This window comes from Piliocolobus tephrosceles, chromosome 15 (assembly GCF_002776525.5).
Source record: "Piliocolobus tephrosceles isolate RC106 chromosome 15, ASM277652v3, whole genome shotgun sequence".
In the NCBI taxonomy this organism is placed as follows: Eukaryota; Metazoa; Chordata; class Mammalia; order Primates; family Cercopithecidae; genus Piliocolobus; species Piliocolobus tephrosceles.
In genome coordinates this window covers 21,690,632-21,711,935 of record NC_045448.1, presented here as the reverse complement: position 1 = coordinate 21,711,935, position 21,304 = coordinate 21,690,632, and the positions used below count along the sequence as shown (strand labels likewise).

General features: G+C 39.9%; 1 protein-coding gene and 1 pseudogene across 5 annotated transcripts in view; both read right to left on the bottom strand.

Moving 5' to 3' along the window:
* ATAD2B (ATPase family AAA domain containing 2B) overlaps positions 1-21,304 on the bottom strand; it is a 214,028-nt gene that overhangs the window by 149,579 nt on the left and 43,145 nt on the right. For all 5 annotated transcript variants that reach the window (XM_023230104.2, XM_023230102.2, XM_023230100.2 and 2 more), the window contains exons 7-12: positions 20,262-20,378; positions 15,224-15,299; positions 9,186-9,284; positions 7,346-7,457; positions 4,002-4,117; positions 2,554-2,728 (exon numbers count right to left, since the gene is read on the bottom strand). In XM_023230104.2, coding sequence (XP_023085872.1) covers positions 2,554-2,728; positions 4,002-4,117; positions 7,346-7,457; positions 9,186-9,284; positions 15,224-15,299; positions 20,262-20,378 — 695 coding nt within the window. The remainder of the gene's footprint in view (positions 1-2,553; positions 2,729-4,001; positions 4,118-7,345; positions 7,458-9,185; positions 9,285-15,223; positions 15,300-20,261; positions 20,379-21,304) is intronic.
* Positions 12,055-13,778, bottom strand: LOC111554506 (annotated as a pseudogene).

Below are 21,304 nucleotides of genomic sequence, written 5' to 3'. Positions count from 1 at the left end.
TGTACTAAAAATACAAAAATTAGCTGGGCATGGTGGCGCACGCCTGTAATCCCAGCTACACGGGAGGCTGAGGCAGGAGAATCACTTGAACCCAGGAGGTGGAGGTTGCAGTGAGCCAAGATCACGCCATTGCACTCCAGCCTGGGCAACAAGAGAGAAACTCTGTCTCAAAAAAAAAAGATAATTCAACCACAAGATGGGGGTTTTGGGGAAAAAAAGTTTAAAGAACTGGAATTATGGCCCATTGCAATGGCTCACACCTGTAATCCCAGTGCTTTGGGAGTGTTGATCATTATTTTTATATACATGAAAACATGAAACAAACAGCTGGCTTTGTTTTTTGTTTTTTTTTTTTTAACAGCTACACCCTCACAGAACTGCAAAAAGGAGGTAGGGCATATTACTTCAAATATTTTGTGTCCTCTCAGTGAAATCTCATAATAGTCTAGTAAGATAGGTATTCTTTCTACTATTGCACAAAAAAGGCCACTAAAGATTAAATGTTTTGATTTACTTAATGTTATATTCAACGGTAAAGATAAATATAAACATTTCTGTGACACAGAAGGCCACTCTCTTAGCCAATACACGGTAGTGCCTTCATTTCATTTCGTGCATAGACCATATCCTTAACTTAGGAATGCAGAATCTTTCATTAAAAAAAAAACGTCAGGAATACCAGCAATTTTCTTAAAAAAATAAAGCAAACACTTCAATTATTCCTACCCACCAAGAAAACTATGAAACAGAAATAAAATAAATTTAGACAAAAGGAGTAGTATGATTTATGCTATGGTTTTAAATAAAACCAAGAGGTATCCCTAGTCCCAGTATGAAATGACTAAAAAGTATAACTTTAAAATTTTTAAATTAATTGACTGGGTAACATGCCAGCACTGCCAAGCCAATTCTTCCTTCATCTATAAATGTTTATTTTTTATTGTTTAATTATTAATGAATTCTCTTGAAGCATTCAGACTGCATGTTTGACTTGCCATTAGACACTGGACACCTTCAAGGTAAAAATCTTACCCACTCCTTTTTCTAAATCCATTACCTAGCAGTTTTTGATAGTATTAATAATTTTAAAATAGTATTGGGCCAGACACAGAGGCTCATGCCTATAATCCCAACACTTTGGGAGGCCAAGGCGGGAGGATGGCTTAAGGTCAGGAGTTCAAGACCAGCCTAGGCAACACCTTGAGACCCTGTCTTTCCAAAAAGTTAAAAATAAGGCAAGTGTGGCAGTGCACACCTGTAGTTCTACCTAGAGAGGCCAAAGCCAGAAGATCACTTGAGCCCAGGAGTTTGAGGTTGCAGTGACCTATAATCACATCCCTGCACTCCAGCCTGGGTGACAAAGTGCAACCCTTTCAAAAAAAAAAAAAGTGAAGTACTTTACCAATTACACAGGACTTTCATCACACCATCTTAGTAATGGGTGCTCAATGCTTGAAGTTATTTTTTATTTCATATGTATTTTCTCAGACATAATCAAATATATGCTGCATTGCCAAATATGAATGGCATCCTTCACTAACTCAAACAATCAAAAGTGAATTTATATAGGGACTGATTTTTAATTTTTTTTTTTTTTTTTTTTGAGAGACGGAGTCTCACTCTATTGCCCAGACTGTAGTGCAGTGGTGTCATAATTGCTCACTGCGGCCTTGAACTCCTGGGCTCATGCAATCCATCTGCCGTGGCCTCTTAAAACATTGAGATTACAGGTGTGAGTCACTGTGCCCAGCTGGAATAATTCTTACAACATATAGGAAATAACATCTTTAAAGTTTTTGTTACAAATAAATAGTAGACTTAGTCCACATGATATTTATTGATCTTACTCTGCCTTTTAAAAGCATTCACTCATGTCTGAATTCTTGTAGTACTGTATTTACAACTCATGAAAATAACACACTGCTTTGTGAGATTTCTTGCACAGACACTTAAGTTTTTATGCCTGTTGTAGTTTCTCAATTGGATTATAATCCAGCAATATGTATGTTATATCCTGTGTTCTCTAAAGCACCTAACTTGGTATTAAATACCTGGTAGGGACCTCAGTAAATGTTTTATGAGCCATCATAAGTATTCAAAAGTACTAGTGAAACTGCCATTAAATACTTCTAAGGCATACAATCACAGATTACTGATCCTAAATATAACATATTGGATGGAAAATATGCTTCCTCGTAAACACTTTGTATATGTAGATTAAATGTATTAAACATTCTGAAGAAAATATTCTCAGCAGGCGGACTGCTTGAGCCCAGGAGTTCAAGACCAGCCTGGCCAACGTGGTGAAACCCCACCTCTATAAAAAATACAAAAATTAGCCAGGCATGGTGACACACACTTGTAATTCAGGCTACTGGAGTAGGGACTGAGGCAGAAGAATTGCCAGAGCCCTGGATGTCGAGACTATAGTGAGACGAGATCACAAATACTGACTCTAGCCTGGGTAAAAGAGAGAGGCTCTGTCTCTAAAAAGAAAAAAAGAAAGAATAGAACAGAACAGGAAAGACTCTTGAATTAGATAATTTATCTTACCTGATCAAAAAGAAGCCTAAGTTGCCTTTCAGATTCACCAACCCACTTGCTCAAACAATCTGCTCCTTTTCGCATAAAAAAAGCCACTTTTTTGTCTCCTTGGCTGCATTCATTAGCTAATGCTCTGGCAACCAAGGTTTTACCTGTGCCAGGAGGGCCATAAAACAAACAGCCCCTAGAAGAAAAAAAAAAATAAAAAAATCAAGAAGTGCAAATTATATTATCATCAATGCTGATAACCAATTTTTTAAAATGTCCCTCCCTCCCTCCCATACAATTTTGTATTGAAGTATAATTATTAGACATTGATAAAGCTTTTTCCAGTATATAGACAAAAGTTTTATTTTGCTAAGTCCTTAAGTCACCAAGCTTTGGCAGAGAAGAAATAAAGTACAGAGTAATTTGGCAAGATATACAGAAATTTTAAATGTGTTTCCCTATGACCCAGAAATTTCATATCTTTAGAATAAATAATGTAGAAATACGCAAAAGGAATGTATAAAGATAGATTTAAATGACTCTTTAATAAGATTTTCCATATCCCTAAAAACATGAAAAATAAACTACAACCAAATCTGAATAAAAAGTGCCTCCTTAAAGAAAACAGATATTTATCAGTTTAAATCTAACAGCCTAGATGTGTATCTTCAGAATATTCCCTTTTTTTTTTTTTTTTTTTGAGATGGAGTCTCACTCTGTCACCCAGGCAAGATCTCGGCTCACTACAACCTCTATTTCCTGGGGTTCAAATGGTTCTGATGCCTCAGCCTCCCGAGTAGCTGGGATTCCAGGTGCACGACACCACCCCCAGCTAATTTTTGTATCTTCAGTAGAGACGAGGTTTCATCATGTTGGCCAGGCTGGTCTTGAATTCCTGATCTCAGGTGATCCACCCGCCTCGGCATCCCAAAGTACTGGGATTACAGGCTTGAGCCACTGTGCCCAGCCAGAATATTCTATTCTGCCCAATCTTCTTTAACATAATTTCTCAGCCTTTTCTAATAGTTCACCAGCTATCCACCTCATGATCAGGCACAATCTGTTCCTAAAAATAAATTATCAAGCTCACCCTATTTCAAAAATACTCCATCATCCAGTCAAAGAAACACATCAATAAAACTGTGCTTCCAAGAGTAAATAACATACAGCATCAAACTCGATGCACTGGGAGCCAAATTCAGAAAAATCCATCTGGGCAATCTGGTTGTGTATTTAGGGCCCACAGAAAGAATCTTATCGAGTGCCTGACTTAAACCCTGAGATGTAAACTTCAAGAACATATTTAGTTCCATGGCCTCTGGACCCTAAACAATAACATTTCATTTCTGTCATTGCTAGGACACATCAAATAAATATATATCAAATATTTATATTTATAGTAATTTACTCAATTAGCATTTGAAAAAGTAACGGTAATAACAATAATAAACATCTATGACATTGCTTACCTTGGAGGCTGAATTTTAAACTTTTCAAAAATTTCTGGATATAAAAGTGGGAATACTACCATTTCCTTTAGTGCATGAATATGATGGCTCAATCCACCTATGCTATCAAACCGTACCTTGGAAAGAAGGGGAAAAATTTGATATAAAACAGTTTTATATGTTTTATGAAATTTTTAAAATGTATAAAAGAGTCTTACGATTCAGAAATATATGCCTTTAGCAGAAGCTTTTAAACATAACTATAAATAAGTGTAGAAAAATAAGGCTAACAATAAAATCCAAGGTTACATTTCAGTTCAGGCAAATTAAGCTACCATTATTTAATCTAGTAACTCAGAACCAGGATTAATTCCCAACCTAAAACTTTAATGGGTATCTATAGGAGATTTTTATATTACACTAACACATACAATTTTTACATCATACCAGGTTCTAATGGGCCGGGCACAGTGGCTCACACCTGTAATCCCAGCACTTTGGGAGCCCGAGGTGGGCGGATCACCTGAGGTCAGGAGTTTGAGACCAGTCTGATCAACATGGTGAAACTCTGTCTCTACTAAAAATACAAAAATTAGCTGGACATGGTGGCACACGCCTGTAATCCCAGCTACTTGGGAGGCTGAGGCAAGAGAATCGCTTGCTCCCGGGAGGCAGAGGCTGCAGTGAGCCAAGATCGCACCATTGCACTATAACCTGGGCAACAAGAGTAAAACTCTGCCTCAAAAAAAAAAAAAAGTTTAAATGGCTTTAAAAATATATAATTATTTTGTACATATATTCTCAGAAGGGGGCAATATTGTCCTCACAGGGGCGAAAACTGGTTCAGGGATAGCACAAGAAATAATCTTAGCTATTTACAATAGTTTGTAGCCCTCCCAAGGTCAATGTTACCTGACAAAATCTTATTCTTTAATATTTAATTTCTCTAGTCAGAAGAAATTTACTTTTTTTCTTCTTTATGGGACAATGATGAAAAAATGATTTTAGAAACACTGATCTATCACAAGAAGCAGCAAAGACTGTTCCTCCCACCCACAATAGTTTAAATAGCTAGAAGGCTTTGTAAGAAAAAAACTGGGCCGGGCGCGGTGGCTCAAGCCTGTAATCCCAGCACTTTGGGAGGCCGAGACGGGCGGATCACGAGCTCAGGAGTTCCAGACCATCCTGGCTAACATGGTGAAACCCCGTCTCTATTAAAAAATACAAAAAAAAAAAAGCTAGCCGGGCGAGGAGGCGGGCGCCTGTAGTCCCAGCTACTCGGGAGGCTGAGGCAGGAGAATGGCGTAAACCCAGGAGGCGGAGCTTGCAGTGAGCTGAGATCCGGCCACTGCACTCCAGCCCGGGCGACAGAGCGAGACTCCGTCTCAAAAAAAAAGAAAGAAAAAAGAAAAAAACTGTACAGAAAAAAAATGTTTGAAGAAAATTTTGCCCAAAATGTTAACTGTGACTGCCTCTTCCCTGCTTCTTCATTCTGTTATGGTACTTGAAAATGTTTTACAACGAAAGTATTACTATGATAGAAAAAGTGAAAGTAAACTATTAACAGAAAAATAAAAACAGAAGTTAAATAACAGAAGCATTCTAAGAGAAGCTAAATTTTAAAGAAGTAAGTGGTCTGGCGTGGTAGCTCACGCCTGTAATCCCAGCACTTTGGGAGGCCGAGGCAGGCAGATCACCTGAGTTTGGGAGTTAGAGACTGGCCTGACCAACATGGAGAAACTCTATCTCTACTAAAAAAAAATACAAAAATTGCCAGGCATGGTGGTGCATGCTTGTAATCCCAGCTACTCGGGAGGCTGAGGCAGGAGAATTGCTCGAACCCGGGAGGTGGAGGTTGCAGTAAGCTGAGATCGCACCATTGTATTCCAGCCTGGGCAACAAGAGCAAAACTAAGCCTCAAAAAAAAAAAAAAAAAAAAAGGAGAAAGAATTCACTCTGCTTTGGCAGAGACATCTAAAGTTTACTAGATTCATCTATAAATGGATAGATGAAAATAAATGAAAGGAAAATAAAAGTGAAGAAAAAATTTTTTAAAAGACATAAAAGAAATAAAACTAACTAGATTCAAAAGAGTAAAGTGCTGGTAAGCCAAATAAGCAAAGATCATTAGATAAGGTCTTCTGAGAAGACGCACTATTAGAAATGGGATTCTGGTCATATGTAATACTCTAATATTTCCTTAGGGCTTGGTTAATAAAGTAAGACAAGCATTTTCCTCTATGACTTCAGATTACAGATAGTTAAAATTTCATCTTCAAGTATATATGCAATTCTATTTGATAACTTATTTTAAATCCCTCTATGAAAATCACTTAAACTACATTGTATAGAAAGATTTTTAGGAACAAAAAAAAAAATACATCAAGTAAGCTCTTGGTTATGCAGTAACCTTATTTCAAAATATCCCCCCAAAATAAGATACTACTCACAATGAGAAAGAATCTACCATGTCCTCCGAGTCTTATGTCTGTTTTTGTCCTACATACCTTCCTCAGGTGTGATCGATCATCCATTTCCCAAAGTGACTTCACCACCACTCTTTATATTGATGAACCGTATCTGAATTTCTAGGCCAGATATTTCACCTTAATGCCAAATCTAAATAACCAATTACCTACAAGGTGCTTTCACTTGTAGTATACCTCAGATACCTAAACATGTATTAGTTAAATACAACTAATTAAATCATCTTCCTGCTTAAAACATTTATTCCTCTTCTTATGTTCCCTACTCAGAGAATCAAGCCATTTTCCACCCAGACCATCCATTATCTACCTAGTCACCTAAGCTAGAAACCTGGGTAATACTCTCAAGTTGTACCTTTCCCTCATTCCCAGAAAGGAATTAATTCACCAAATTCTGTCATTTCTGAATTCAATCCTCAATTCTTTCAAACCCATTTACTTCTTCAAATCGTTATCCTACTTTCTACCATGACCACTACCCGATTACTAGACTACAGGAACATCCAGTCTCCCTAATGCCAGCCTTGCTTACCCCAAATTCATTAACTATATCATAGCCAGAGTGATCTACCCAAAATACAAAATCATGAAACTAGGCAATTTCAACAATAGCCCATTGTTCATCATGGTTTATGAAGCCTTGCCCCTTATAACTTTCTCAGCCCCATTTCTTACCTGTTACATATTCCAGTAACACTGAAATGAAAATACGTGACTAAGAACCACAGGTGGCTAGGGTTCTTAGGTTTCAAAACATATACATCAAAACATTAACACTGTCATATCTGAATTTTTTAGTTCTACTATGTGCTGCTTTAGAAACAAGAAAAAAGCTTTAAAAAAAAAGAAAACTTCTAGAAAAACATTTACAAAACTTACTGATTTATCAATGTTCATTGGATCAACATCAGCCAAGCTTGCACCTACTTTCACTCGTTCTCGGAGAATACCGCTAGCTAAGTCCTCTGCTCTGAAGTTCATAGGCAAACACCTGAAATTTATAAAAGTGCAAGTGAAGTTGCATTAAAAGTTTCACATTTTTAACGTTAAAATAAGTTTACATTCCTTGATGTCTTCATCTTTCTCCTTTTTCTCATAACCCAGAAAATAATATCAAAGAATTTCATTCTTTTACTCTACTTTTATATTCTTGTCAAAGGCCAAAAATTAAATTACTCACTAGATAAAGCAAACAAGATTGTTAATCTATTTGCCCAAAGAGCCCAATCTATTCCATTTTAGGAAAATATCTTAACATAACTGATTATCCCATGTCATACAACTATAAAAATAAACCTATATGTACTATAATATATGGGATTAAAATAAAATCAAGCTATTGACTGACTGAGACAAGGTCTCACTCTGTTGCCCAGCATGGAGTGCAGTGGTGCAATCATAGCTCACTACAGCCTCAACCTCCTGGGCTCAAGTGATCCTCCCACCCCAGCCTTCCAAATAGCTGGAACTACAGACAGGCACCACTACACCTGGCTGATTTTTTATACAGACAAGGTCTCACTATGTTGCCTAGGCTGGTCTCAAATTCCTAGGCTCAGCCTCCTAAAATGCTGGGATTACAGGCATAAGCCACCAGCCCAACCTTTATTATAACATTTAAATCCATCCTCAGATATTACATGAATATGTCTACTCAGTTACATGATTGAAAAAACTGTCTTTCCCTTTTGTTAAAAAAAAAAACCAATTAGCGATCACATCTTGAATACTAAGCTTCATCTTTTGTGTAACTACCTTAAGAGAGATCTCTATATTACTTATTTAACACATTATTTTAATATATTACATTATTTAATTTCCATAAATTAATATACTCAAATTCCTCTTTTAACCTTGGGTAAACACCAAACAGTGGCATTAACAGCCTCAAAAAAGTCTAGCATCTATAATGAATGTAACTTCATTGATATTTCTGAATCCTAATTTATAAAAATATATTATCAAAGGAGATTATCAGAACAGTTCGGATTAAATAAGCATAAATTCTTTTATTTAAACTTGTATTTTTCTCATTTTCTTTCCATCATTCACATGAGAAATTCTTTTTTAGTATACAATCTAAATCAATCCAAATTTGTTTCCAAGACCTGCTAACTGAAAACTTGGTATTTCTACAATAAATAATAATTTGACACTTTAGTTATTTACTCCCCCAATGAAAATTCTTTGAGGTTTTAGTGAGTCCAACAGTGATCAGTTAGTTACCCTAGTTAGGCAAAGATCACCATAGGCACTTGTTCAACCAACAACAAAAACAAAATAAATTTTTCCAATAAAAATCCAAGGTCTCCTGAGATAATTCTATTAGAAACCATGTCTTAACCTGACTGCTATAATACTGTAATCATTATAAGTACCTAAAATCAACCTCATTAAATGGATTTAGATTAGAGAGGAGGTACAGAGGAAAAGACAGATACTGCCATATAGGTTGGCCTGTTTCCCTTAGCTCTCCTTACTTTCCCTCTCCACAAATTATTTTATCATAAGTACTTTCAGACTAAGTAATTTCAGACTAAATTTCCCAAGGTTAGATTTCTATTGGAAGAAAAACTAATTGGAAACCAAGTCAATGTCTTAATCTAGTCTAAAATATGTGTTGAATATCAATGTTAGCAAAATGCCAGTATAGATAAGAAAATCATTCAAAAAAAGCTTATTTTTCCTTTTTTCTACCATGGAAAAAAATTTTACTAACCTATTTCTTGCTCTTGCCATGCTCTTTGATTTCCTTCTTTCAAAGCGTTCCTCATCAGAAGAAGTTGTGTCACTACTATGAATGGCATGCTTCTTTCTCCTATTTAAAGAGAGTAAAATCCTTAAAACCATTATAATAGCAAACAACTTTTTAAAACACACTATAATAGCTCAGAGGAAATTCAACCAGCAAATATTTATTAAGATTTGTACCCTCATACAGTTTACATGAAGTATAAGTTCTTCATGTAGCAATTACATGAAGCAATAAGTTCTGCAGAAAAAAACAGAAAAAAAAAAAAGGCCTGCAATCCCAGCACTTTGGGCAGTCGAGGTGGGCAGATCATGAGTTCAGGAGTTCGAGACCAGCCTGGCCAACATGGTGAAACCCCATCTCTACTAAAAACACAAAAATTAGCCAGGCGTGGGGTAGGCACCTATAATCCCAGCTACTCAGGAGGCTGAGGAAGGAGAATCACTTGAACCGGGGAGGCGGAAGTTGCAGTGAGCTGAGATTGCACCACTGCACTCCAGCCTGGGTGACAGAGCAAGACTCCTTCTTGGGGGAAAAAAAAAGGAGAATAGGAAGCCTAAAATTTTTAAAAAAGATTAAATCAGGAAGGGAGTCAGTAACCAACCTTTTTTTGTTTGTTTGTTTGTTTTTTTGTTGAGACAGTGTCTCACTCCAAGGCTCACTACAGCCTCAACCTCCAGGGCTCAAGTGATCCTCCCGCCTCAAACCCCTGAGTAAATGGGACTAAAGGCACCCGCCACCACGCTGGCTAGTTTTTGTACTTTTTGTAAAGAGGGGGTTTTACTATGTTGCCCAAGGTGGTCTCAAACTCCTGAGCTCAAGTGATCTACCTGCCTTGGACTCCCAAAGTGCTGGGGTTACAGACATGAGCCACCGCACGGGGCCAGCAACCAATGTAAATTACATCCAAATTTAGTGACTATCTGTCACTGTTTGATAAATAACATTAGACTCTCAGAAAAAAAAAAAGTTTATCTTTTTTTTTTTTTAATTTTATCTTTCCCAAGTAGTCACAGTCCAGACATTTAAAGAACAAAAGAAAAATAATACACCGGATTACAGAGGACAAGGGCTTTAACTTTCCACTTAAGATAGTTCCATCCTGTTTGAACTTCTTATAAAATACGTAAAATATTTTGAAGAAAAAAGTAGTTTATAACCAGAACTACTATGGAGAGATTAGGTAATATGCCAGGCTAAAGTCATCACAAAGGAGAAATAATACTTACTGAATGCCAGATTATTAGTATAACTCATGACATCTCTAAGAACCCTAAAAAAATACTATAATAAAACCACAACAAAACTATGTGCTCACAAAGTGTTCCAACTGAGTTCATCATATCCAAATCAAATGCTTCAACCACTTCTCTTAAACTGTATATTCAGTTAGCAGTTCCACTAACCAGTAATTTGTAAAAAAAAAAAAAAAAAAAAAAAAAAAAAAACCCCAAAAATAATCCTAAATCCCTTTTTGCCCACCACATAATCATTGCCACTGAGTCCTAGCCACACTCCCTGTAAATGTCCCTCATCTTGTCTTTTTCTCCACCCCTATCTAGGTTTCACTTACCACCTGTCTAGCCATTTAATCACCCTCAGCTTTGCTTTACTGAAAAAAAAAAACATTTGCCATGATCTTACCTCAGATCTTGTTACCGCATGAACTGCTCTCCACCTCTGCAATTTTAAAATGTAATGGCCTACTTTTTGAACATAACCTCCTAACATACCAACTTTCAACTCATCAAGGCCTACTATACCTGAGCACCCACTGACTCAGAGTCAACTCCCTTAGCAGCTTAATTTTCTGTCAAGACTCACAGGAAAAGCTATTACTTCAGTTTTTAATCTTCCTACCTGACTCTGTCTCCTTTTCCTTCCATTATACTTGCTAAATTTCAACTCTGTACCAATCCAAGTAATAAAAGTAGAATGCTGAACAGACTAATGAAAATCCACACAACCAGCCAGGCGTGGTGGCTCATGCCTATAATCCCAGGCCATGGGAGGCCGAGGCGGGCAGATCACAAAGTCAGGAGATCGAGACCATCCTGGCTAACATGGTGAAACCCTGTCTCTACTAAAAATACAAAAAATTAGCCGGGTGTGGTGGCGGGTGCCTGTAGTCCCAGCTACTCGGGAGGCTGAGGCAGGAGAATGGTGTGAACCCAGCAGGCAGAGGTTGCAGCAAGCCGAGATCGTGCCACCGCACTCCAGCCCAGGCAACAGTGCAAGACTCTGTCTCAAAAAAAAAAATCCACACAACCATACAAGCTGGAATCATTGTAATTTACTTCAAGCACAAATAGCCTTCAAAGATGTCCCAAAATCTGTGCATCAGTACTCCACTTCAATGCCCACAGGTCCCATTAGCGACCCAGATTTTCTCAACTTCTCCTTAAGATCTTTAACCCACCTCCTACTCCTTCTCTACTAATCGGAATCCTTTCATTACCTTCTGCATCCATTTTTTGTGGGCGAAGGGGAAATTTTTTTTGTTTTTGCTTTCTTTTTTTTTGAGACGGAATCTTGCATTGTCACCCAGGCTGGATGGAGGGCAATGGCGCGATCTCGGCTCACTGCAACCACCATCTCCCGGGTTCACGTAATTCTCTTGCCTCAATTTCCCAAGTAGCTGGGATTACAGGCACACACCACCATGCCCAGCTAATTTTTACATTTTTAGTAGAGACAGGGTTTCACTATGTTGGCCAGACTGGTCTCCAACTCCTGACCTCATGATTCGCCTATCTCAGCCTCCCAAATTGCTGGGATTACAGGTATGAGCCACTGTGCCCAGCCTGTTTCTGTTTTCTTGTTTTTAGATGGAAGGTCTCACTCTGTCACCCAGGCTGGAGAGTAGTGGCATGATCATAGCTAACAGCAGGGAGCCACAGCATCCATGGCTTTATGCACAGTCTCTTCATCTCCCAGGAACTGCATGCACCTGATGGTCTTCAAGTTCTTGTCAAATTCACAGACAATGGGAATATCAGTCGGCAGGTTCAGCTCCATGACAGCCTCTTCAGAGAGACCCTCCAAATGTTTCACAATGCCCTGGAGGCTGTTGCCATGGGCCACAATCAGTACCTTTTCCCCTCCTTTAGGAGGGGAACTATTTCTTCATTCCAAAAGGGCAGAGCTCTGGCTTCAAGAGTCCTTCAGACTCTCACAGGAGGGTAGCTGTTCCTCTCTGAGGTCTGCATACCTGCGATCCTTACTAATGTTGCTGTAGAAAGGATGGTCAGGCTCCACTGGAGGTGGTGGAACATTATAGGAGAGCCTCCAGATCTTCACCTGGGCCTCACCGTGTTTTGCAGCAGTTTCTGCTTTATTGAGACCAATCAGACCCCCATAGTGCCGCTCATTGAGGCACCAAGTCCTCACTACAGGCAACCACATCTGATCAATGGCATCTAGCACTGTCCAGAGGGTCCAGATTGCTCTCTTCTGCACTGAAGTGAAACAGATGTCAAACTCATAGCCAGCATCTCGCAGCGCCTGCCTGCAACTCTTCACCTCCTCGTGGCCCATCGGGCTCGTGCTGGTGTTGTACCAGCCGCTGAAGCAGTTCTCCAGGTTCCAGGTGCTCTTGCTGGGCTAGATCAGCACCAGTTTGTAGGCAGCCATGGCGGCAGACTAGGGAGGCCCTGCATCAATTTTTGATACTTCCTAATTCTCCAGGAAGATAGTTGCAAAAATTATCTACTTACTCTTTGCAATTTTGGTATTTATCCTCTCCTCTACTTCTTCCTCCCCATCAGGAAAGTTCCCAAGTTTATGTGTGTATTGGGTCTATAATTTATAGAAATGTAATTAATTTGCCAGTAACAGCACAGAACGAAGTTGGTGGAAGAAAAGTTGTATTCGTCTAAGAAAATGACTTCAGATAGTAAACTGAATGCATAAGAAAAAATAAAGAGAACCAAAAATGGTAAATAAATTTAGAAGTTAACAATACCTATAAACATATACAGTCATCCCTTAGTATCTACAGGGGAATGGTTCCAGGACCCTGGTGAATACCAAAATCCAAGTATGCTTAAGTCCCTTACATAAAAATGGTATAGTGTTTGCACATTGCAAATGGCCTACACACATCCTCCCATACACTTTATTTGAAAATTTATCAAAGACTTAATTTAAGAGTTACCTCCTGTATACTTTAAATCATCTCTAAATTAATTATAATAACTAATACAACACATATGCTATGTAAATAGTCATCAAGCTGTATTTTTTGTTGTTGTATTGTTGGGGTTTTTTCTCAAATATTTTTGAGGCATGTTTGGTTGCATTCACAGATACAGAACCTGTGGCTAAAAAGGGCCAACTGTACTTGCTAATATTTCTTCTCGTAGCTTCAGTAAAAGCCATTAAATCATATAAAGTAATAATTCCAACAATGTATTGTTAGATCTGTAACACTGTTAAGTGTTATACAAATAACAATAACACAACAAAAAGAGTTGTATACATAATTTCCCAATAAATAACTGAAAAGCCAAAATTCTAGTTGGGACTGGGCACAGTGGCTCATGCCTGTAATCCCAGCTACTGGGGAGGCTGAGCCAGGAGAATTCCTTCAACTCAGGAGGCAAGAGGTTGCAGTGAGCTGAGATCACATCACTGCGCTCCAGCCCAGGCAACTGAGTAAGGCTCTGTCTCAAAAAAAAAAAAAAAAAGAAAAAAGAGCTTAAAAGCCAAGGGGTATATATACAAAACTATACAAAATGAACTCAAACCATATATAAAAATTAACTAAGTAAATCAAAGACCTAAACATAAGAGCTAAAACTATAAACTATTAAAGGAAATCACAGGAACAAATCTTCATGATCTCTGAGTTGGCAATGGATTCTCAGATATAACAGTAAAAGCATAAGCACAAAACAAAAAATAGGTAACCTGAATTTCATAAAAATTAAAAGCTTGGCTGGGCACAGTGGCTCAGGCCTGTAATCCCAGCACTTTGGGATCACTTGAGCCCAGTTCAAGATCAGCCTGGGCAAGGTGGCAAAACCCCATCTCTACAAACAATATAAAAATCAGCTGGGCATAGTGGCGTGTGTCTGTAGTCCCAGTAACTCGGGAGGCTGACATGGGAGGATTGTTTGAGTCCAGGAGACTGAGGCTGCAATGAGCCATGATCATGCCATTGCACTCCAGCCTGGGTGACAGAGCAAGACCCTGTCTCAAAAATAAAAAATAAACTTTTAAAAGTAGAAACCTTCCTTTATTTCTATTTTCTTCTACATGTAAAAGAAAGGATAATTAGAGCCAGGCGCGGTGGCTCATGACTGTAATCCCAGCACTTTGGGAGGCCAAGGCGGGCGGATCACAAGGTCAGGAGATCAAGACCATCCTGGCTAACACAGTAAAACCCCATCTCTACTAAAAATACGAAAAATTAGCCAGGTGTGGTGGCGGGTGCCTGTAGTCCCAGCTACTTGGGAGGCTGAGGCAGGAGAATGGCATGAATCCAGGAGGCAGAGCTTGCAGTGACCTGAGATTGCGCCACTGCACTCCAGCCTGGGCGACCTGAAATCCCAGCTACTCGGGAGGCTAAGACAGCAGAATTGGTTGAACCTAGGAGAAGAGGTTGCAGGGAGCCGAGATTGCGCCACTGCCCTCCAGCCTCCAGCCTGGGCGACAAAGCAAGACTCCACTTCAAAAAAAAAAAAAAAGTAGAAAGCTTCCTTTGTACCTACATGTAAAAGAAAGGATAATTAGGGGGGAAAAATATCAAAGATTAACTCGAATCAATGCTTCAAATGAAAGCAATATAGGTCGCTTAGATTCAACTCTGCTAAGAGACCAAAGAGCTGTGTAGCTTCAGTGAACATAATTGTTAAAACAAGAAATATTCCAGGCAAACTGTGAATCAGGAAGATAACAGTAGCATGTAGGATGACAACTACTAGTCACTAATTAAAGAAAAAAAGACACAATTAGTCTCTCATTGACAAATGCAAATGTTTCCTTTCAAAAACAAACCTTACCTAATATGGCTTCTTCTTGCTGGAGATCTATGAATATCAAACAGCGTGTTTTCCCTCTTTTTTTGATGAGCTGGTACTAAAAGGGAAGAAAAGGATATAAAGAAATAATAAATTGATAAATTAATGTATTAAAGGAGTAGAAATGACTTCAGCTCACTTTTTTTGTTGTTGTTTTTTGACACAGAGTCTCGCTCTATAGTGGCGTGATCTCTCATTCACTGCAACCTCCTCCTCCTAGGTTCAAGCAATTCTCCTACCTCAGCCTCCCAAGCAGCTGAGACTACAGGTGCATGCCACCACACCCAGCTAATTTTTGTATTTTTAGTAGAGACAGGTTTTCACGATGTTGGCCAGGATGGTCTCAATCTCCTGTCCTCATGATCTGCCCACTTTAGCCTCCCAAAGTGCTGGGATTACAGGATAAGCCACCGCACGTAGCCCTGTTAATTTTTTTTTTTTGATATGGAGTCTCACTCTGTCTCCCAGACTGGAATGCAGTGGCACGATCTCAGCTCACTGCAACCTCTGCCTCACAGGTCCAAGCGATTCTCCTGCCTCAGCCTCCTGGGTAGCTGGGATTACAGGCACCCACAGTCATTCCCGACTAATTTTTGTATTTTTACTAGAAACGGGGTTTCACCATGTGGGCCAGGATGGTCTCAAACACCTGACCTCATGATCTGCCCACCTAGGCCTCCCAAATTGCTGGGATTACAGGCGTGAGCCACTGTGCCTGGCTGGCCCCTGTTAACTTTTTAAATAAAACCTAGTCATGTGTCTTCAACTACCAACTGCTGTCTAGAAGCAAAACAAAAATAAAAATTTTGTGGCAATACTATGAAGTTGCAAATAAACATTCTAAACAGATGTTAACTTAATCTTTGTGACTATGAGTTACACACAGATTTCTTAGACACATGATCCATTTTTAAAAATGTAGCTGGGTGCGGAGACTCAGGCCTGTAATCCTAGCACTTTGGGAGGCTGAGGCGGGCGGATCACCTGAGGTGGGGAGTTCAAGACTAGCCTGACCAACATGGAGAAACCCGGTCTCTACTTAAAATACAAAATTAGCTGGGTGTAGTGGCGCATGCCTGTAACCCCAGCTACTTGGGAAGCTGCGGCAGAAGAATCGCTTGAACGTGGAAGGCAGAGGTTGCAGTGAGCCAAGATCGCGCCACTGAACTCCAGCCTGGGCAACAAGAGCAAAACTCCGTCTCAAAAAAAAAAAAGAAAGAAAAAAAGAAATTTAGCACAATCCATTTAAGAAACGATTCATTAAAAAAAAAATTGTTATAGGCCGGGCACAGTCCCGGGCCTTTGAAAGGCCAAGTCAGAGCATTGCTTTGAGCCCAGGAGTTCCAGACCAGTCTGGGCAACACAGTAAGAACTCAACTCTAGTAGGCCGGACGCGGTGGCTCAAGCCTGTAATCCCAGCACTTTGGGAGGCTGGGACGGGCGGATCACGAGGTCAGGAGATCGAGACCATCCTGGCTAACACAGTGAAACCCCGTCTCTACTAAAAAATACAAAAACTAGCTGGGCGTGGTGGCGGCACCTGTAGTCTCAGCTATTCGGGAGGCTGAGGCAGGAGAATGGCGGGAACCCGGGAGGTGGAGCTTGCAGTGAGCTGAGATCCGGCCACTGTACTCCAGCCTGGGCGACAGAGCGAGACTCTGTCTCAAAAAAAAAAAAAACGCAACTCTAGTTCAAGGCATGGCGGATCACTTAAGGTCAGAAGTTTGAGACCAGCCTGACAACATGGTGAAACCTCGTCTCTCTAAAAAATATATATATACAAAAATTAGCCAGGCATGTAGCATGTGCCTGTAATCCCAGCTACTCAAGAGGGTAAAGCAGGAGAATCACCTGATTCTGGGAGGCAGAGGTTGCAGTGAGCTGAGATCACGCCACTGCACTCCAGCCTAGGTGACAGAGCAAGACTTTGTCACAAAAAAAGGAAGGAAGAAAGGGAGGGAGGGAGGGAGGGAGGAGAAAGGGAGAGAGAAAAAGAGAAAAGAAATAAGGGGTTGGGGGAGAGAGGGAAGAAGGGAAGGAGGGAGGGAAGGGCCGGGCGTGGTGGCTCACAACTTGTAATCCCAGCACTTTGGGAGGCTAAGGCAGGTGGATCAAGAGGTCAGGAGTTCAAGACCAGCCTGGCCAAGATAGTGAAACCCCGTCTCTAATAAAAATACAAAAATTAGCCAGGCACGGTGGCAGGTGCCTGTAATACCAGCTACTCAGGAGGCTGAGGCAGGAGAATCACCTGAACCAGGGCAGCAGAGGCTGCAATAAGCCAAGAGTGCCACTGCACTCCAGCTTGGGCGACAGAGTGAGACTATCTCAAAAAAAAAAAAAGAGAGAGACAGAGAAAAAGAAAAGAAAAAAAGAACCCAACTCTACAAAAATATTTTTTTAAATTAGCCAAGCATGGTGACATGTACCTCAGCAGGCTGAAGCAGGAGAAGGCTGCAGTGAGCCATGTTTGTGCCCCTGCACTCCAGCCTGGATGACCCTATCTCAAAAAAAAAAAAAAAAAAGCAAAAAGTATAAATTGGAGTTCATTAAAAATTACAAATGGGCCAGGCATGGTGGCTCACACCTGTAATCCCAGCACTTTAGGAAGCCAACATGGGTGGACCACCTAAGGTCAGGAGTTCGACACCAGCCTGGCCAACATGGTGAAAGCCCGTCTCTACTAAAAATACAAAAATTAGCTAGGTGTGGTAGCGCATGCCTGCAGTCCCAGCTACTTGGGAGGCTGAGGCAGGAGAATCGCTTGAACCCACGAGGCGGAGGTTGCGGTGAGCCAAGACTGCACCAATGCATTCCAGCCTGGGCAACAGAGTGAGACTCTGTCTCAAAAAATAAATAAACAGGCCAGTGCAGTGGCTCATGCCTGTAATCCCAGTACTCTGGGAGGCCAAGGTGGGCAGATCACGAGGTCAGGAGATTGAGACCATCCTGGCCAACACGGAGAAACACCGTCTCTACTAAAAATACAAAAAATTAACCACGTGTGCTGGTGGGCGCCTGTAGTCCCAGCTACTCAGGAGGCTGAGGCAGGGGAATGGCAGGAACCCAGGAGGAGGAGCTTGCAGTGAGCAGAGATTGCGCCACTGCACTCACTTCTGCTTTTCAAAAGATACTATTGAGAGAATAAAAAAGACAAGTAACAGACTGTCTTGTCTTAAAAATATTTGCAAATGACATATCTGTTAAAGGTCTAATATCCAGAACATATAAAGAATCTCAAAACTCAATAATAAGAAAACAAACAACCCAATTGAAAAAATAGGAAGAGATCTGAACAGACATCTTACCCAAGATTTACCACTGTCAAAAAAAAAAAACACATAAAAAGATGCTCCAACACCATTAGGGAAATGCAAACTAAAACTATAATAAATACCTGTTAAAATTAATCAAATAATCTGAGTATAGCAAGTGTTGGCAAGAATATAGAGCAACTACAGCTCTCATACACTCTTAGTGAAAGTGGTATAACCACTTAAAAAGGATTTGGTAACTTCTTATATCTCATCATAAAACCCAGCCTTTCTACTCCTTGGTATTTGTTAGAAATACACAAACGTATGACCACACAAAGACCTGTTCATCACAACTTTATTTGTAATAGCCAAAAACTGGAAAGTATCATAATGCCAAGTAACAAATGAATGGATAAACAAATTGTGATATATCCACACCACAGAATGCTATTCAGGAAAAAAAAAAAAAAAGAATACACAGTTGGGTGCAGTGGTTCAAGCCATCACAGTGCTTTGGGAGGCAAAGGCAGGAGAATCCCTTGAGGCCAGGAGTTCAAAACCAACCAGGGCAACATAGCAAGACCCTGTTTCTACAAAAAAAATTAATTAGCTAGACATGGTGGTGTACACCTGTAGTTCTAGTTACACAAGGAGTTGAGGTAGGAGGATAGCTTGAGGTCAGGAGTTTGAGGCTGTAGTGTGTTATGTTTATGCTTCCGAACAGCCACTACATTGCACCATGAACAACACAGTGAGATCCCTTCTCTAAAAGATAAACTTTTAACTTTTTCCTTCTCTCAGCAAAAAAAGAAAAAGAAAACAACTAAGTTATTGGCCAAGCTGCAGCCACATACTATTTTTGTGACCTCTGGTAAATTGCTTAATCTCTTGGACCATAAAGATACTTTCCCTAGGCCATGCACAGTGGCTCACACCTGTAATCCCAGCACTTTGGGAGGCCGAGGTGGGCCGACCACCTGAGGTCAGGAGTTCAAGACCAGCCTGGCCAGCATGGCAAAACCCTGTCTCTACTGAAAAAATACAAAAATTAGCCGGGTGTGGTTGCAGGCACCTATAATCCCAGCTACTCAGTGGGCTGAGGCAGGAGAATTGCTTGAACCCAGGAGATGGAGGCTGCAGTGCACTGAGATAATGCCACTGTACTACAGCCTGGGTGACTGCAGACTCTGTCTCAAAAAAAAAAAAACGAGAGAGAGATACTTTCCCTGAAGAATTGCTGTAAATTAAAGTGCTCAGTAAACTATACAGTGTAATACAGCAGTATGAGCAGTATTACTAAATACAAGCTTCTATAAATAAAATGTACATGCTGTATGTAAATCAATACCGCTACCATATACTTTGACTTTCTTTCAGTTGCATGTGTGTGCACAGAAGTATATGTAGTAAAAGATACAGTATATAAAACCCGTAAGAGATTTCCTTCTTTTAAATTTGGCAATACTAATTTTTTAAAAAGCAGTGGGGCATTTTTAGTAGAGACAGGGTTTCACCGTGTTAGCCAGGATAGTCTTGATCTCCCGACCTCCTGGTGGCAGGCACCTGTAGTCCCAGCTACTTGGGAGGCTGAAGCAGGAGAATGGGGTGAACTTGGGAGGCAGAGCTTGCAGTGAGCTGGGATTGTGCCACTGCACTCCAGCCTGGGCAACAGAGTGAGACTCCATCTCAAAAAAAAAAAAGAAAGCAGTGGGGCAGAATAAGTTACACAACTACCAAAAATAAAATAGTTATTTACAGTTGCCTACCTATTGGAGGTGCTTGGTATCGATCCACTGTTTTTCTCTGTCTCAAATTATATGGTCTATCATTTTCTTCTCCTTCTGCCTCTTCAACTTCTATATCTCCATCCTCCTCTTGAGATTCTAGTTTCCCACACACAAAAACAAAAGAAAAAAGCATTGTTTTAATCCAAAAGGATTGGTTTACTCTAGAACTGAATATTTACACTTTATCCATTACTCTTTTTGCACAGGTGACATTTAAGTGCCAACATACTATGTAAAGCATACATAATTAAAAATCAACCTAAATGGATGTAAAAGAAAATACTTTCCCTGCCAATGATCAATACAATTATCTGCTAAATAAATTAATGTGATCATATTTTATTTCTTGATTTACTTAGGAACTTTGATTCGCTTTGGTCATACAACGCAGTAATAGAAAACAGACTTAAAATTTTATCCAACTACAGCAAACCTCAATCAATGCTCAATTAACCACTAAATGAGTATTCAAATACCCTTGGTAATTCAAAAAAATATGCTTATAGGTAATTACTAATGTTACAGCAAGAGCAACTTATGTTGGCAGTGTAATGATTTGTTAGACCTGTTGACCACAATTAAGCATGGATTAGTTACATTTTGGTAGCAAAGTGCATGTACGCATTGAGACGGAGCATGAAACAGACTTCTAGGGTATTGGTAATAGTTTATTTCTTGACATGAGTGATCATTTTATAATTCTTTTTTTTTTTTTTTGAGACGGAGTCTTGCTCTGTCGCCAGGCTGGTGTGATCTGGGCTCACTGCAACCTCTGCCTCCCAGGTTCAAGCAATTCTCCTGCCTCAGCCTCCCAAGTAGCTGGGACTACAGCCATGTATCACCATGCTTGGTTAATTTTATATTTTCAGTAGAGATGGGATTTCGCCACACTGACCAAGCTGGTCTTGAACTCCTAACGTCAGGCGATCTGCCCTCCTCGGCCTCCCAAAGTGCTGGGATTACAGGCATGAGCCGAAATATTATTTTTTAAAAATGATTTGGCTATAGCTACAATATAACAT